Source organism: Lolium perenne, chromosome 4 (assembly GCF_019359855.2).
Source record: "Lolium perenne isolate Kyuss_39 chromosome 4, Kyuss_2.0, whole genome shotgun sequence".
NCBI classification, from domain to species: domain Eukaryota; kingdom Viridiplantae; phylum Streptophyta; class Magnoliopsida; order Poales; family Poaceae; genus Lolium; species Lolium perenne.
In genome coordinates this window covers 394,947,984-394,966,330 of record NC_067247.2, presented here as the reverse complement: position 1 = coordinate 394,966,330, position 18,347 = coordinate 394,947,984, and the positions used below count along the sequence as shown (strand labels likewise).

At 50.4% G+C, this 18,347-nt stretch overlaps 2 protein-coding genes across 2 annotated transcripts; one reads left to right on the top strand and one right to left on the bottom strand.

Annotated features, from left to right (window-relative positions):
* The first annotated feature begins 9,801 nt into the window (after positions 1-9,801).
* Positions 9,802-11,997, top strand: LOC139830386 (uncharacterized). Its single transcript, XM_071818383.1, has 2 exons — positions 9,802-10,502; positions 11,220-11,997. Exons 1-2 carry the CDS (start codon positions 9,802-9,804, stop codon positions 11,995-11,997), a joined length of 1,479 nt encoding a protein of 492 aa, XP_071674484.1.
* Positions 11,998-16,457: 4,460 nt separating this feature from the next.
* On the bottom strand, positions 16,458-17,887 carry LOC127297659 (peroxidase 2). Its single transcript, XM_051327973.1, has 2 exons — positions 17,622-17,887; positions 16,458-17,487 (listed from the first exon to the last, which is right to left on the bottom strand). Exons 1-2 carry the CDS (start codon positions 17,820-17,822, stop codon positions 16,666-16,668), a joined length of 1,023 nt encoding a protein of 340 aa, XP_051183933.1. The 5' UTR covers positions 17,823-17,887; the 3' UTR covers positions 16,458-16,665.
* Positions 17,888-18,347: the final 460 nt, after the last annotated feature.

Below are 18,347 nucleotides of genomic sequence, written 5' to 3'. Positions count from 1 at the left end.
GAGGCCCGGTATAAGGTCTAGCCAATCATGTTCCTCCGCTACCTCGAACACCCATCCTTTGTTGCAATCTCCGACCCTGGGTCCACGCCGGTCCTCTTACACCAATTAAGGATGGACCCCGACCACGACGACAATGCAGGGCTCTACCATACATTCCTACGCCGGCAGTTGCAACCCATCATAGACGTCATTACCGTGGGGACTTCTACAGTTTCCCCTTGCATCTTGTCTCTCGAGATCAAGTGCACCCAGTAATGAGCATCCGTTGATGAACGAGAGGTGGAAACACTTTTGACTACTCCGTCCCACTCCGGATCTTATGGTTAACACGGGTATTACGGTACAAGAATCACTGGACGACATTTTTTGTTTAATCCTAGTTGGATATAAACCCTTGCAATGGAACCTCCACCATATCAACATAATCCATGGTTCCATTGCCAACCACATAGTCATATTCATAGTTATGAAAATAGTGGTTTTGGTTTTTATGCAATAGTGATAAACATAGTACTTTGCAAGTAATTTGATAAAAATACTCGAATGACATGAGCAAGTGATGAACTTGCCTGAACACTGCAAAGTGTTGCAGTTGGATGGTGTGTACTGACCCTTGTCCTCTGTTGCTGAAAAATAGCATCATTGTCCGATAAGGGCAATGGTTAAAGAAGCATTGATGCATGATTCCAGTTTTAGGGTTTGTTTCCCCCTTCCGATGTCGTTATTATTTCATGTGAGAGGTTAATACTAAGAATAACTTAGGGATACTCTATTTAGGGCAAAATACAACCTTGAAATGTTGTCAAGGTGTTTTTAGAGTCCAAAAGAATTTATGGACTTATTTTTATTATTGAAAATAAAATGTGTGATTTAAATGATTATTTAAATCATCAAATTTGAACTTATTCTTGTTTAACTTCAAAAGTTCTATTTCATATTTTATTATGATAGAGTTTTTAATACTGAGTGGTTTTCATATTTTTAATTATTTTTTAGAGCTATAATGATTTTATAAAATTAGGTCAAAGTTTGTTTTTTTAAAGGAATTTGGAAAAGACCAAATTAACCCTGGGCCCACCTGTCAGTGTAACCCAGTGGGTTAGGTCGAACCGACCCACCTGGTCCGGCTCGACCAGCCTCACTTCTCTCTCTCTCTCGCGCACGTGTGAAACCCTAACCCTGATCCCCTCTCTGGCGATCTGCGTCGCCTCCGCCATCGCCGCTCGATTCCGGCGAGCTCCGCCGGACTTGGCCCTCGCCGTGGGGCGCAATCGACTTGCCTCATGATGGCGGTCAATCTCCTCCGCGTTGATCTGGAGCAAGCGGTGCTCCCGCTCGTCCTCGACCCCCATCGCCATGGCTAGGGTTACGGGGTCCGCGCGACCCCGCTGCTCCTGGCGCTCCTGGTGCTATGGCGCCGCCGTGGTGCGGTGGTGCCGTGGTGCTGCCATGGCTTGGCTTGGCCTGGCGCCACCGCGCTCCGGCGTGTGCCGCCGTGGCCGCCATGGCTGCGCATGTCTGCTCGACCCCGGGTATGTGCGCCTCCCTTCTTTCTCCCTCCTGTGCATGTTCTTCTTCCTCCTCTAGCTCTGTCCCTGGCTTGTATCTCTATGTAGAGATGCTCTCCATGCCGATGCTCTACTGTTGCGCCTTGTTTGCCTGCTCATGAGCTGTTGTGCTATGCTGCGGCGCCATGCTTGCTGCTGTGTAACTGCTGGCCTTGGCCAATGCTGCCATGACCATGCCAGGCTTGTGCTATTGCTGTGTGCAGCCCTGCCATGCCATCCTTTATCCTGTGCAAGTATTTCTTATACAATTGTTTGCTATGCTTGCATCTCTTGCTTAATTCTAGCTCTGTGCCTCAATTCTGGTTACTATGTTTGCCAGAAACTCAAGTGTATTCATGTATGCTTGCTCATGAGCATCTTGTAATGCTCATGGACTGCTAAGTTGCTACTGGTCATGCTACAATTGATTCAATTGCTTGATTGCTGGCTCTGGTTGTTGCTATGGCTTATTTATATGTGTGTGCCATTCATATATGTATTCCTGATTGGATTACTTGAGTAATTATTGCTTGAGAAAGGTCAGTGATGTGTGCTATTCATGTCTAGCTTGATCCAGTGGTACCTCATGTATTTGATGTGCTTCTGGATACAATTATAACTCATTTATTTGATTATCTGTGAAGCAACTGTTGTTGAATTGGTGCTGTGTAAGTTATATGATTCATGGCTTGGTGCTAGGTTGGCTCTAGCATGCACTTGCATGCTCTGTTAGGTCCTGATGATCATATGATCTTCAGTGCTTGGTAATTTTCTGCTGTCCTATGGCTTGTGTGGCACTCAAGCCTGTGCTGGTGCATGCTCTTGCTTACCCCAGCACCTGCTATTGCTTGCAATGATCATCTAGATCATTTGCAATGGTCTGGTGCACTATTTAATTATTCATTTCATTTATCTGAGTAGTTTAACTTGATTGATTAGATAAATGAGGTGAACTGCTGAGCAGTAATGATCTCATGGATGGACTTGATGTAGCTAGAGGGATGCCAATCACTGATTGGGTACCCTAGCTCATGCTGAACCCTATTGGGTTATGATGGAGTGGCTTAGTGAGTGTTCTTATGGGTTTGAGGTAGCCCTGACAGCACTGTGATGCTGTCAAGGGTAGCTCCCCTCTCTGTGACTTGCTGTGCATGGACAAATGCTCTCTGGCTGATCATGTATGATTGCCAGAAGCTTTTTGATGTTGACAAAATTGGTAGAAGATTGTATTTCTACCATTCTGATGGTGTAGCTAGACAATTAGGTGCTTGGTGTCTTGAAATGGCTACATGGATTGAATCCATGCTGGATTTCTCTGGTTGTGTCACTGTGTTGACACAACCAGTGTTCCCTTGGTTGATTTTCCTTCTAGCCTTTGTTTGATTTACTGGCACCATTTGGTCTTGCAGCCAAATGATGATATATCCAGGGTTTCATACCCACTTTGCTTCTGTGATGCAAGTGTATGCTTATTTATGAGCAAGACTTGGTTTTGCTCAGGATAATTTGGTTTATACCTCACTCCAGCTCCTAGATGGTTTGTTTGTGTAGAGGATTGCTTCTATGTTGAGCTTATGCTTGCCCTTCTCCTCCTTGCAAGCTGGTGGTGCTTGATCTGGTGTTGTGATGATTCTGGACAGGTTGAACAGCGAGGTTGTTCTTCCTGTTCTTGTGTTTTTGATTTCTGGTGACTTACCAGTGATGCCTGTCGATGGTTTGCTGGTTCTGACGGTGGAAAAGTTTTTATACCACCCTTGCTTTGTTCTCCTGGTCGACAACAAGGCCTGGCCACACTTGGTGACTCACTGCTGGTGTGTGTGTGTGTTGTGCTCCATGCACACTGCCTTGTGAGCAGGCTGGATGTGTGTGTGTGCTAAGTGCTTGGTATCTTACTTGTGCTTGTCTTTGAGTGGATCAGCTCGGCAGAGTTGATCATATCTTCTCTGTTGCCATTTTTCTTCTAACCTGCCAAGTGGCAATGCCACTTGGCATAACTAGTGCTTTTCTTTGTTGTGTGCAGAGAATCAATTAGGATGATCAAGTGAAGATCAAACTCAAGCCTTAGTGGAAATTAGCTTGTAGTTTTAGGATAGAATATGACATTGTACTTTTCTTTTCTTTTCTTTCTCTATTTTGCCAATTCTTGTAATGTGTTGTAATATTCTTTTATTTCAATTGTGAATATTGTAAAGACAATGTATATTGTGTGTTAATCAATAAAGCTCAAGGTTTTCTCTAATGAGCTTTACTTTATTTTAATTGTTCATATTGTTTATTATTTATAATTTACTTAATGAATTTCCTCACAATTGAATTATGAGATATTTGTTTGATGTTTGAATTTGAAATTCAAATTCAACTTAGGTTTGAATTCAATCATGCAACTTAAGTTTTAATTCAATCATGCACTTAAGTTGTGATGCAATACCTCTCCTCTCTTCTCAAAACCCTCATCTAGTTGAATAAGGAACAAGTTTGTCGCACTCTCGAAACCCTAACCCTGTAAGGTGTCGAGAGAGAAACTTGTCCCCCTTCGATGCAGTTTTGTTTTAAAAGCGCGAAATTTCCCCAGAATTTATGATGCAATGCACATCCCTTTCTAAAATCTACCCCTCGGTCGTCTCTGAACCTGGGACATTACAGAGAGTTGGTTACCCCTCAAGGTGGTCCGGCATCATTCCACATCCTCCATGTGCACCATGAAATTCGGAATCTAGCTGTACACAACCAGCTGCAGGCTGATTTGGTCAAACACATGTGGCAGCATGTAGGCAACAATGCTGCAAACAACAATGATGAAGGAAATCCCGAAGCCTAGAGCATTTGTATCGTTTTTTCATTTTATTTGAATAATACTTTGTCATTGATTACATGGACAATGTAGTTATGTAATAAATTTTGAGCATTTAAACTATTATATATATTTTTTATAATTTATTATGCTTTTATAGTGAATTTACAAGCAAATAGCTATTATACGGCGCCGCGACCCAAATCTGCCGCGTTGGACGCTCTGCGCGCGACCCAAACGGACGCACGGTCGTCCGCGTGTCCGCGACCACCTAAACGGTCCAAAACGGACGGTCCAACGCGTCTGTTTGGATCGCAGGGTTGAAGCCCTTAGGTCTTAGGGGAGAGTATAGACATGCTAGTCCACTCCCGTCGCCTCCCATTGCTCCCGCGCGAAAGGAAATGGCGACTGACGGTGACTCATTCGGCGACGTGGGTGGCGGCAATCTATGCGACTAGCACCAACTGCTGCGGGCAGCTAGTTCTTCGCGCCCTGGCAGCAGGCGTGGACCATGGAAGGAAACACATCGACTAGTGAACCGATGAGCCACTACATCTTCGATGTCGAGTAAGAGAATCGCTCTGAAACTGTTAATTATGAAGCAAATAAGAGATCGGGGATTGCATGTATTTTGTGTCGAAGGAGATGCAATGTCTCTTAGGATGGAGACGGGCTGCCCGCGCTATGGCGACCGCGCCACGCCGGCGCTCGACCCCTTGTCGACGGCAGCCCCCCTCCCTCTAGCCCTAGGATCCATCCCCTCCCACCTCCTACTCCCCACCCACCATAGCCACCACCTGTCACTGCCGTCGAGGCTTGTCTTCACCACGGCTGTCCGCTCGACGGCCACGGTGCAGGCGGCCGGAGTTCTAGGTGCCGAGCCTGTCCCTCCTTGCTGCGATGGCGACACTCTTCTCCCCGGCCAACGCGACAGCAGTCGCAGGGCAGCTTCCTCCTTCGCGGCCAACGGAGTCGGCGTGCCGCCGTGCACTCCAGGTGCGGCTTTCTTGTCATCGATGCTTTCCAATTTTCATACGATGGTAGCTTCTGCGGCCAGTGGTAGCAGCGAGTTCATGAGGTTCTGGGTCACGCCCGCTAGTCTATCCCCAAGGATCAACAATCATTGCGTCGCCAACGCGCTGAATTAATCCTTCACTTCCTTTCCCGATTCTTTCTTGGTTCGTAGCCATGGTGGGGCGATCTTCTCTGCACTTGCAGCCTCGCCATCCGTCTGTTGCTTCATCCTCGCCACCAAGTCTGTGCGTTTGGGACGATCGGAGTACCACCTCCATCGGTCTGATGCGGCGGTGGCGGCAGTAGCGCGCCTGCCCTCCTGGCCGCCATGCATGGCCTTGGTGCCCTATAGGCGCTCGAGGGAAGGAGACAGCGTTTCGGCCAACGAGCCACCTTTTTTCCTACCCTCTGCCATCGTGGAGGAAGACCGGTCAACTGAGGACGTGTGTGCTGTGGGGCCCGCCACTCACGGAACGGTCAGCGTGGACGATATGGTTACCTCCTGCGCCACTTTCCCCTCCCACGACCACTCTCCCTCCCTGTTCCATCCTAATTCTATCTCCTACCTCCGCTCCTCCGCTGCGCCTAGCTCTGAATCGCCACCCGCCGCGAATCCTGCCGACCGGCGTGCCGACGGAGAGCATGGGCAGCGCTGTGCTGTCTCGTCCGGCGCGCCACTTTTTCCTCACCAAGATTTTTCCCAAAACCCGCCCCCCTCACCCATCTCCCCTCCGATCCAGATGCAGAGAAGCTCCGCTCGCTCCCCGGAGAGCCCCGCCACGGACCGGTCCGTGGCCTCCACCTGCGGCCCTGGCGGAGCCTCGTGCTCCACCCTCTCCTATAAGGAGGCCCTGCTCTCCTCCCTACTCCACCGCACCACGCCAACCCCTCGACGCCTCTGCTTCAATCCTATCCAAGACCGCCCCCTCTGCTACCGGTGCCTCTCACCGGACCACGGCGTCTGCGACTGTAGAGATCCGGTGAGGTGCAAGGGCTGCGGACGCTTCAGCCACCGCCGCAGAGGATGTGAGCTCCCTCCCCTGACTTTTGTTCGATCTGCCCCTCCCTTTCTCCTTTGTGCTGATCCCTCCGCCCCGCCGTCTCCTAGGTTGCGCAGGACTAGATCACCGCTGGGGGCTCCCTCGTCGCCTGCTCCGGGCCCTGGAGCGGCGGCCAATCAAGCTGCCTCAGGTGCTCTGCGACGGGGTTTCCTCACCCGCCCCGCCACGCCCTACCCGCGCCATGTGGCCTGGCCCTCCCCTGACTCCCTGCCTACGGCAACGACGGTGAGAGCTTCTGCGAAAACCCTCATGGCGGGCGCCGCGCCGCCTGTTGGCCACATAGGTCCTCCCACCTTCGTGCCGCTCCGCTCCGCCATCCCCCACCCCTCTGCATCGCCAACGCGCAGAGACTATGCCGAGATCTTCATGCCTCCTTCAGATGGGGTGGAGAGAAGCCGTTGATTCGCCTACGCGCTCATCGAGCCATCGGCTGCCGCTCCGGGGGTTCTCCTTCGCCGGGCGTTGGTTGAATTCGGCGGCAACCCACACATCGGGCTCACTGCCAGTGACTATGGGGCGCTGATGGTGGTGTTCCGCTCCCAAGAGGAGAGGGACAGCACGTTCTGCCTTTTCCCTTTCTCCCTCGACGGGCACTCCATCAAGCTCGAGAAGTCGGAGGAGGACTGCAACCACTTCGCCTGGAACTTCGCCTGCTTCGCGCACATCACCGCCATTGGGTTCCCGCTTGAGCACTGGGACGAGGGTGGGATCCGTGCAGCCTTCTGATCGGTCGGGAGCGTGTGCTGCATTGATCCCCTCTTCCTGGAGGAGCTAGACTTCTCCGCGGTGCGTCTGGTGCTCAAGTTGGAGTGCGCCGACGACGTTCCGGTGATGCTCCTGGTCCATGACGCTTTCGGCGACAGCTCCGCACTCGTTGACGTGCGCATCGTTGGCTCCTGGGCCTGCGACTTGGACGGACTAGCGCCAGCCTGTGTCCACTACGATAACTCGCCTAGGAGCGCCCTTGCTCCGGCTGCTGGTGACAGCCTGAGGCGAGCGCGGCTGAGCGACATCGACACGGAGTCCCTGCATGGCGCCTCATCCCTCCCCCAGCCACCCAACCACCCCCTTCGTCTGTCCTGGGCCTCTGGAGCCGCATCGTCGCGCGTCGCCAGGAAGGGTTGGCGCGGGCCGAGGCCATGTACGACATCGACGGCGTCCCGGCTCACGCTGACCAGGGCTCTCCCCAACCCCGCGCCCCTGCCCCTCCGACGATGCTCTGGGATCGCATCCTGGCGCGCCGTCTCGCGCTGTAATTCCCCGAGACCGGCATGGATGCTGATCAGGTAATCACTTGATGTGCCTCTGCCCCCTCCCATCCTTCGCCATGCCCTAATGCGCCCCTTCTTCTCCTCCAGTGGTACGACACGCTGAACGTGCCGGCCAGCCCGCTTGTGCCAGATGAGGAGGGCCAGGAGGAGCCCGCTGTGGAGCTACCCGCCGCCGTGGACAGCACTGCACCCCGTCACCTTCGTGCTCCATCCCCTGCGATGTTGTTCGCCGCCGACGAGGATGTCCATGAAGAATCCGCGCGGAAGCAGAGGGTTCGGCGCAAGCGCGAGGTCGACTCCGCCTTTAAGGCTCGCCGTAGCTCCCGTCTGGCGCTCAAGGAGCCACCACAGTTCGAGGCGATGCTGTCCAGGGCCAAGGCGGTGAAGGCGTCCCGCTTTGACTTCACTGGTGGCTCGACGCGGCTGCGTGTGGCTGCTAGTCTCGGCAGCAGCTCCGTCCCAGCGCCCATCCCTCTTTCGCGCCTCCGTGCCTTTGCGGAGGCCTGTGGTGTTGACCCTAGCCTGGTCGTCGACGCCGCGGCGGTGCCCTCTTCATCCTCATGCTGATGACGCCAGCGCATGAGGCTGCCTCGTGGCGGTGGCACCTCTCCGAGGATGCACCGTGCGAGGCGACGCCGCCCTCCTGTGGTGGAAGCACCCCTGCTACCTCTAATGTTGATGTCAGCCTTTGTAACAGTGTGTGTCTCTCCCCTTGTAACCCCCCGTCTGCTCTTAGTCTTTTTTGTTTTTGGTCTTTAAGCCCACCCCTAGATCTGCAGGGCCACCCATTTATTGTAACCTGTCGTGGTGCTTCACCCTTATATCAATGAACGGCTCTTTTATTTTTTCGGTGAGCTCGTGGAACGTTCTCGTATTGTTGGTCTCCAAGAGATGAAGCTGGGTCCTATTTTGGGAGCTAAAGCTGCGACCTTTCTCCCCTCTAATATTAGAACCTTTGAATTGGTTGACTCTATCGGTGCCTCTGGAGGGATCCTTTCTGCTTGGGATGATTTCCTCTTTTCGTTAGAACCAACCTCTCCCTCCAGACACATCCTTTCGTTCGACCTGTCGCTGAGAAACGACATCTGCACCTTTCATTTCTCCAACGTCTACGCCCCCTGCGATCGTGCCAATAAAGAGGCATTCCTCCAAACCCTTGTGACCCACGATCCTGGTGACCAGATACCCTAGATCATTGCAGGTGATTTCAACCTTGTCCGGAACCCTGATGACAGAAACAACGCCAACTTCTCTGCCTCTGAGGTTGACATGTTCAATGACACTATCAACCTCCTTGGGCTAATTGAGCTCCCTCTGCGGGATCGCCAATTCACCTGGTCCAACAGGAGGGAGGTGCCCACTCTTATTCGGCTAGACAGAGTGTTCATCAACCACGTCTGGAACTCTCGTTTCCCCTCCTCCAACCTCTCCTCCCTAACGTGCGATACCTCCGATCACGTCCCCCTTCTCGCCACCATCACCTCTGCGGTGCCCAAAGGTGGTTTCTTCCGGTATGAACCCTCCTGGGCCCTTTTTGATCGATTCCGCGCCTCCATCACCAGAGCCTGGAGATCCACCCACCGTTTTGACCCCACTGCGAGAGTCGTTGCTCGTCTCCGGTTGTGCAGGGCTAAATGTAAAGCCTGGTCCCGGCAGCACTCTCCCTCCTCCCAGAGGGAGACTGATTGTCGCATTGTCATCAATCTCCTCGATCTTCTCGAGGAAATTCATCCTCTCTCCCATCCGGAAAATCTCCTGCGCACGCTCACTATGGATGCCCTTCACCTCTCAAGTAAAGAAAAGGCTCTCTACTGGAAGGCTCGGGCCAAAGTCCGCTATGTGTTGGAAGGCGATGAGAACACCAAATTTTTGCACGCTACGGCAACCTGTAGGCTTCGTCGCAATTCCATTCCCTCCCTGGTGGTGGAGGGGACCAATTTCTCGGACCATTCCTCTAAGGTTGTTGTCCTTAAGGACTTCTTCTCCGACCTTCTGGGGACAGTGACCCCCGTTACCTGGCCTTTCGATGTCTCTTCCCTCTATCCTGGGGCTCCTGCAATCGAGAGCAGGTTCAGCTCCCCCTTCACCCCCGATGAGATCAAAAAAGTTTTTTATCCATGAACAAGCTCTCCAGCCCTGGCCCTGACGGGTTTGGCCCTTCTTTCTTCACTACCTTCTGGGATGTAGTTTCCCCTGATATCATAGCGATGTTTGATTCCTTCTACGATGGCACTATTGACCTCAGTAGGATAAACCGTGCCTTTCTGGTCCTCCTTCCCAAAACAGACGTTGCCCTTCATCCATCCCTTTTCCGACCCAACTCCCTCCAGAACTGCGTGATGAAAGCCATCACGAAGGTCCTCACCTCCAGGCTTCAGGAAGCTATCCACTCCATGGTTGACGACGACCAGACCGGCTTCCTCCCCGGCCGTCGCATTTCGGAAAACATTGTGTACGCAGCCGACCTTCTTCGTTGCTGCCACTTGCGCAAGGCACCCACCTTGGTCTTCAAGATTGATTTCCGCAAGGCTTTTGATTCTGTCAACTGGTCCAGTCTAATTGCCAAAGCTAGGGGTTTTGATGATCGGTGGTGTGAGTGGATGAACCATATTCTCGCCACCGGGCATACGGCAATCCTTCTTAACGGCGTCCCCGGATGCTGGATTCGTTGTCGAAATGGTCTCCATCAAGGGGATCCCCTGTCTCCGTATCTCTTCATCATCGTCGCTAATGTGCTTCAGCGCATGATTCGGCTTGCCTGGCAGGACGGCTCTCTTGCCCACCCGCTCTCCGCCGAAGTCCCTTGCCCTGTCCTTCAGTACGCTGATGATACCCTAATCCTTTGCAAGGCTTCTCCGACAGTCGCGGCCTGTCTTAGGGGAGTTCTTGATGACTTTGCCTCGGCCACAGGCCTCGCAATCAATTTCCATAAGTCGTGCATGATACCTATGCATGTCTCCTCATGTGTTGCCTCCGCCATGGCAAACTCGCAGGGGTGTGCCATCTCCTTCTTTCCCCAACCCTACCTGGGGCTCCCCCTCTCTCCTACCAAACTTCCGTCTTCTGCCTTTGCTCCCCTTATTCAATCCTTTGATCGAAGACTCTCCAGTTGGCGGGCGCACCTGTTGTCCTTGGGGGGTAGACTAGTGTTGTGTGATGCAATGCTTAATAACCTCGGTACCTACTACTTGTGCTCGTATTTGATTCCTAGTGGTGTTATTGAAAGCATTGATAAGAGGCGCCGCACTTTTTTTTGTACCGGAAAGGATTCTTATTCTGGTGCTCGCTGTTTAATTGCTTGGGATAGAGTTTTGTTGTCTAAGCAGGAGGGCGGTTTCGGCATCAAGGATCTCCACCGGCATAACAGGTGCTTGCTCCTAAACTTCGTTCATCAGTTACACCAGCCTAACCCTTTGCCTTGGAAAAAGTGGTTCTTTTCTCACACAGGTTGAGATCTTGGGGAGGTCTCCACTCCCCCCTCTTTCCTGGAGAAGATTGTGGAGGAGTGTCTCCCACTCTACCGGTCTATCACCAGGGTGACCATTCTGGATGGGCGCTCCAAGTCCTTCTGGCTGGACAAGTGGCTCCCCGGCGAGCCACTTGCCACACGCTTCCCCACGCTCTTCTCCCACAGTACGCGGCGGCATGCCACCGTGGCGACGGTGGGAGGAGGAGGGCTGGACCTGCAGCCCCGCTTGACTTCGGCTGCGACTGACGAGTTGCGGCTTGTTTACTGCATCATCGCCAGCTACACTCTCTGGGCTGGCTGCGACCTGCGCACCATCGACTCTCCCTCGACACCTCGCTTCTGTTCCAGGGAGGCCTACATGGCTCTCGCGCCTCCACGCCCCCACGACGCTTCGGCATGCATCTCCTGGAGGCTCCGGATCCCCTCGAAGATCCGGATCTTCGCCTACCTGGCGGACATCGACCGCCTGAGCACACGCGCGAACCTCTTCCGGAAGAGCTGCGCCCCCTCTGACCTTTGCGCTGCTTGTACCTCTCCCGACACGGGGAGGCACTTGTTCTTCGACTGTTGCATGGCGGCTGTAATCTGGACCCGTCTGGATGTACCAATCCCGGACGAGGAGTTCTCCGTCTGGGACCTTCCCACGCCCTTACCCTTCGGCACGGACGTCTGGAGGATTTGTGTTGCGGCGATCCTGTGGGCTATCTGGAAGTCCCGCAACGACCTCGTCTTCAACGGGGTCATCCACACCACTGGCTCCACTCTTCGCCGGGTGGGGGATGACCTCTCTCTCTGGCGGTGGCGCCTTCGACCACCTGATCGCGCTCGCCTAGATGAGCTGTGATCCTCTGTACTCTCACATGTGTAGTGTGTGCCGGACTCTCCCCCCCCCCCCCCCTCATTGTTTCTCTACCTTTGTACAGACTGGTTTCTTGGCCGCTTCGAGTTATATAATAAACGGTGGGGTTTTTCCCCGTCTACCTCAGAAAAAAAATGTATTTTGTGTCTACTAGGATCGTAACATTTAGGGTTACAATTGATTTATTTATTTAATTGTTCCGAATGTAGGCACGAGTCTGAGATGTGGGAGCTCTATATTCAGTTTGATGGAGCAAAATTAGTGCAAAAAAAACTACAGCGATCAGAAATTAGATTCCTGAATCTACTATCAATTATGGTGGCAGAGGGGTATGGATTATGTGACTCCATCTATTATGTTAAGGATGAAAGCGCATGGACTGCATGGTCTAGTGTTAGTTTACAACAACATAAAGGTTGAAGAAATGGTTAGTATGTATGACAGTTCAAAGAAAGTGGTACCGGCAGTAATGAGAGACAATAGGAAGAAAGCAATTGTTCTCTCCCCACTAAAGAGGAAATAATTCAACTCACATAGATCTTGATCCAAAGGAGGAGGTGTTTCAATTAGCTTATTAGTTTGGCACTAGGAATTTTCATAACAAGATGATCAGCACATTCCAACCCAAGTTGGGACACAAGAAAGTCTGTATTGTGTGAGCAAGAAAGGTTGACGAAGAGGTTGCCTCTGATCTGGCCGCCTCCGATCTGGCCGCCTCTGTGGCCCTCGGGCCATGGAGGTGGGGCAGATCGCGGCCCTCGTCGGCGGGAGGGCTCCGTTTCCCAGTTTTGGGAGCTTCGTTTCCCGTCTTTAGGGCTTCTGTTTGTAGGGGCGGCGCTCAGGTGGTGGTGGCGGCGCCTCGTGCAATAATATTTCCCCGGCTTCAACCCCATCTCGACGGCTACGTCGAGAAGCTTGTGGGTATGGTGTGGTCTTCGAGGATTTCGTCTGGCTGTGGGGATCTTCGGATCGTCAAGGAGCTTCATCGGCAGTTCATCCTACTTCTTCGTCTCCGGGACGGATGTGGTCTTTTCGACCCGTTCGGCGACTTCCCGTCCGCAATCAACAACGTCAAGCTAGCTCAGGGAGGAGCGGCAGCGGCGGCGCGCCGTCGACACGGTCTGGAGGTTGAAGATGAAAGGCTTCTCAAGGATCTCGTTGTAATTTTCGTTTTTCTTGAGCTGTGTTGTACTGTTCGGTGTTTCTTTTAATGCCAGTGTCCTATTCGCAAAAAAAAAAAAAAAAGGTTGACGAAGAGGTTGCTATGGCAGAAGAACAAGGCACGGAATCTAATGATAGATGGGCGTATACATGTTGATTTGATCCAGTGCATGCAGAAGAAATGACAAGAAAAGAAGAAGAGGAGTTACAACAGAGAATTGCACAGATGAAGAGAAGTAAGAATGATCCAATGTTGCACTGTAACGGAGAGATAGATGTTGAAGATATCTTTGATATTTCAATGGAGTCAGAGAAGGTTGCAGCAGAGAAACCTGTGAACAAGAAAGTCAGGAGGCAGGGGCCAACTACCAGATGTTACTATCAAGTTGAGATACCATGTGTGCCACAGTGGGTTCCTTCTAATGATGAGCAAGATGAGGGTTTTCTGAAAAAGAAGATGATGATGGGCATGAGCCAGTACTATTTATACTACCAAGTGGCAGAAAGATCAGAGCAAAGAAGGCAATGGAGAGGGTTTGGTATGATGACCATATAGACAATCTAGGGCAGTAGTTCAAGCTCAAGCTACATTACGAAGATGTATACCAGTTCAACGGAGTCTGCACATACATCAGGTCAGAAATTTTCACTATCATAGTAACTGCCCTGAGAGGATCATTTTTTCGTGCAAGGAGAAGGACAAGTATGGTTGTAAATTTATATGACAACTTCTGTGATAAAGAATGAGAAGACATTTAGCATTAAAAAGTGTATTGGGAGCACATTTGTTCCACTGAACCTGTTTGCACTATGGCTAATTTCAAATGAGTTAGCAATACTTATGTTCATAATTACAAAAAAGATATCAACCCTGGCATCATATATATTCAGTACAAAGCAAAGAAATATTTGATGTTGCAATAATGGAGAAATGAAGAAGCATTGTGAGCTTGGGCCTAGTTGTGTAAAATTTAAATAAATACATGAGCCAGGTGGGCAATGGACACAAATTGTCAAATAGACTTATTAGGTTGAAGGGGTGGCTCACGGCCATGGCATGTCCAAACAAATTTTGGACCTAGAGCAAGTTAAATAAATATAATTTACACTAAAGTTTTTATACTTTTCAAATAACTTATTTTTTATTATATTGCAATATAAATGATTGTATCTTCCCCTCTACATCGTAAAAAGCATTAACTAATATGGAATTTTGTAAATATATTTGGTATTAATTGTAATATACATTCAAAAATACACTTAACATCTAAAAACAAATGTATTTTGTAATAAGAAAAGTGTCAGTTTTATTTATTTTATAGACATTGACAACAAATTATAAAATTGTACGCCTACTTATTTTTTTGCATTTGCATTAATATTAAATATGGTTATTATTTTGGTTGACATAATGACACATTATAAAAAAATACCTTAAAGCAATTTCTGGTGTACCATCATTGTAATCAAATTTACGGAAACTTCTAGAGTATAGTCTGCAGAATAGTTTTGGCCACTTCTACAAATTATGAAGGGGCGAACATTTTGGGGATCTAGCCCCTACTCGACCTACCTCCGCCCCTTCCGTAGGGTCATTAACGGCTTGACCACAACATTGAGTGTTCATGCAGGTTAGTTCATCGTTTGATGCACCCATGACCTACCTAGCCATGAGCGGACGCAGGGGGGGGGGGGGGGGAGGGTGCATGGCCCACCCAAAATTTGTGGAATTTTTTTTTGACACCCCTTGGATAAAAGGTCCAATAAGCCCAATCACGGTCCCAGACTTGCAGTAGAAGTTTCAAGTACCAATCGCATCGAACGAAGAAGCAGAAACGAGGTCACGAACCAGGTCATGCGCGATTCCCCGCTAGCAGTCGCCCCAGCGCCTCTGGCGCCCGCTCCTCTCTCACTTGGGTCCCCGACGCTCACTGCCCGGAATCCCTCTGTCACCTCTCTCCCCGACTGGGCCCCCGTGCTTCCGGCCGGCCGCCGCTCTCCACGGCTACTCCCGCCAGCGCTCCAACAGTTCAGCAGGTCAGCAGGTCCGCTCCCGCACACAGTTTTCATGTGCACTGACAGACTGTTAAGTCTTTTAAGATATAAAATTGTCCCTTTTCAGCTATTCTATGTGCTAATAATAGAATTAGTAGTTTGACACTAGTAGAAATGAAGTCACTTATATGTTCAATTATGTAGAAATGAAGAGAAGTAGCCAAATTTCGTTACTTTTCGAGAAACAAGAATCAAAGAAGATTGCATCGTCTTCAACACTGTTGATTGTAGATGATGAAGAAATGATGTAATTTTCTATTTATACTATATTGTATCATGTAAGACTCTTTTCATGTTTTGAACTATTTGCATTGCAATCGTGCAAATTTGATATGTATATATATATATTGAATTTCAATGTTGACAATCAATTTGTCTTATATATTTTTATTTGGCAAATGTTTTTCACAATTTGGGAGTCACTTTTTTTACAGGTGTGCGCCCCCTCCAATTCTTTCCTGCATCCGCCACTGTACCAAGCCCATTAAAAAAAGACCTACCTAGCACAACAATAAATATTGCAATTCTGAATTTTAGTTGACAGTAGAAAGGCCCCATCTCAAATGGAAGGTCCTTTCCGGTGTGGAAGATCGCTTACGCGCCAAAAATTTGATATCGTGTGCTCCAGGCAAACTCAATCACCAACCCGTGCGTGATACATCGCCCACGGCGACACATGTTCCAGGCGACAAACCGAGCAGTGTCACCTAGGCCAGGACTTCGATGAAGAGGGTGGAGAGAAGACCAGCCATCAATGCCTCATCGCAACGGCTCCACGTACGCCGTGTGCTCCGGATTTTTTTTCCAAGCGATCCAACAACATGGAAAAAAAATATGATGACATACTATGATGTTACGACCTAAGCAACGCCACCTTCTTCAGATGTTACGACATACTATACTATGATGGACACTCATATGAGCCATCAACAAAGCAAATCAAATTGGATCCATGAAGCTTGATTATGATGAACTAGGACAGGTTTGGAACACTGTCTAAAGAAAGGCCAGACGAAAGCATTGATCCGGACATCATGGACCCAGCCACCGCAGTGCTGGAGGTTTCAGAGGATTGGGTCGAGCTAGAAGTCATGTCGAACATATGAGTAATGAGATTGGATCTACTAGAGACACCGAAGGAATAGGGACTGCCTCGATAGGCAAAACGTTACCACCGGATCAGCTCTTATATTGCATTGCACGCGGGCTTGCCATGCAAGGCAAGATGATTACCATCATAACTGAATCTGATTTGATACGGTTTTGTCTACACGAATATGCATACACAATATTTAATTTAACAGAAAGAATGGTTTGATTCAAATTCTTTTTGTGCGAAACATTTCCCCCCTGAATCAAAATTAAAACCCGTGCCCTTTGATTCTTTCTCTTGCAGGATCAAAACATAAATGAATCAGCCATTGCCGGGGATGTTTTCTAGTAAGAGTTGGTGCGCCTGCAGTGCTTCCTGACTTCGGATTTGGGGCCAGGGGAAGTGAGGCTGCTGAGCCTGGCCATGGCGTCGCTGAAGTCGAGGTCCCAATCTGCGGCGTTGTCCCTATACTCGATAAGCTTGTCTCCCGCAAAGTGTGTGGGGTCTTGGTTCAGCTCCCAGTCGGACTTGAAGAGCACCATTTTCTGGAGGTTGGCGGTATAGTAGCTGTTGTCCAGGGCACCCGCCTCCGGAGTGTACAGGTCCACCCCCGAGGAGTTGTAGCCGGAGACTCCCTGAAAAAAAGGGCCCATGTCGCGGATGTTGTTCTTCTCCGTCGGGTTCGGCGTCTTGAGCCCATCAACGTTGACGCGGTACCTGAGGGCCGTCTGGTACTCAGGGTCGATCGGGGTTTGCGTGGCCGCGTCGAGGCGGTCCTGGAAGGACGTGCGGTGGGCAACGCCGATGGAGTGCGCACCGGAGAGGATGACAAGGTCCTCTACGCTGAAGCCGGTGCGGTTGAAGTTGTCCTTGAGCTCCTGGAAGCTGAAGCTGGCCTCTGGAAGGGTGGCGTCGGCTTCCGCCGCGGACGAGACCACGCCGTCCAGGCGGCCCGGCGCGAGGGTGTAGTCGATGCTCCCCTTGCTCAGGATGCGGGCTGACTCGCGCCCCGCGAAGACGACGATATCTGCGCAGGAGACGTCGTGGAGCCTGGCCTTGATGCTGTCGATCACGTCGAAGCCGGCGAGGCCGATGTTGTTGGCCGCGTTCTTTTCGACACTACTGCTCGACGGTGTTTTGTCGAGGAGCACGGATGCATCGCAACCCTGATAGCATACAATATTCACTCCTATATATCAGCAAAATCATTTAGATACAAGATTTAAGTTCTAGTCGTAATAGCTGCGCGTGTGTAATTGCATGCATGGCTCTAAAGTCTAAACTGAATGGACATGCTTACGCGGACCCAGCAGTCGTGGAACACCAGCCGGACGAGGGCGGCGCCGACACCGGGGTTGCAGTTGATGGCGTTCTCCACCTCTTGCTTCACAACTGCATCCATGACAGCCTTTGTCGTCTTAGCCGGCGACACTGCCTGAGCCTGCGCGGCGATGGCTGCGAGGACCAAGGTCACCAGCACGCAAAGAGACGCCTTCACCATCTCTTCAGCACGGGCTGCAGGCTAACCTGCGATCTCTAGTAGGAGTATTAGTTCTTTCAAGCTTGCGTTGCTTGAATTGTGGATTGTATCGTGGTGAGCTAGGGGGTTCATATACTGGTGGAACAAAAAAAAAATATGCCGCTTCTCAGCTTCCGACCGGGGGAACGTATATCGACCGAATGCGCACATGCGGACATGCCCAATGATACAACCTTCTTCAACTCAGATTCCCAGTCAGGCACTATGATCAGCTGGATTATTTGCTGCCGCTTGGTCAACGTGTCCCCAGCGGCAGAGTTCAGGTCACCCGGTTCTCATCAATCGTATATGTCACGTACGTCGACCTTTTTTCAGGGTTTGCTAACTCATAGTCCACTGATAATTAAGTTAGACCGCAGTGGGACCCTCTCTTATTGGATTTGTATTGTGATTTACTTGTGAGTGAGTTACGTATTTTCGATAAAGGGGATATATTAATATTAAAAGATACCAATTACACCCAGCCTCTGCAACAACGCAACACCC

What these genes read in the sequence shown, in the direction of transcription:
- LOC127297659 (XM_051327973.1), bottom strand. Translation starts at nt 17,822, where the DNA reads ATGGTGAAGGCGTCTCTTTGCGTGCTGGTGACCTTGGTCCTCGCAGCC. An exon ending in TCCACGACTGCTGGGTCCGC is followed by an intron (nt 17,488 to 17,621) that starts GTAAGCATGTCC and finishes GTATGCTATCAG; the next exon opens with GGTTGCGATGCATCCGTGCT.
- LOC139830386 (XM_071818383.1), top strand. Translation starts at nt 9,802, where the DNA reads ATGAACAAGCTCTCCAGCCCTGGCCCTGACGGGTTTGGCCCTTCTTTC. An exon ending in GTCCCTTGCCCTGTCCTTCA is followed by an intron (nt 10,503 to 11,219) that starts GTACGCTGATGA and finishes GTCTATCACCAG; the next exon opens with GGTGACCATTCTGGATGGGC.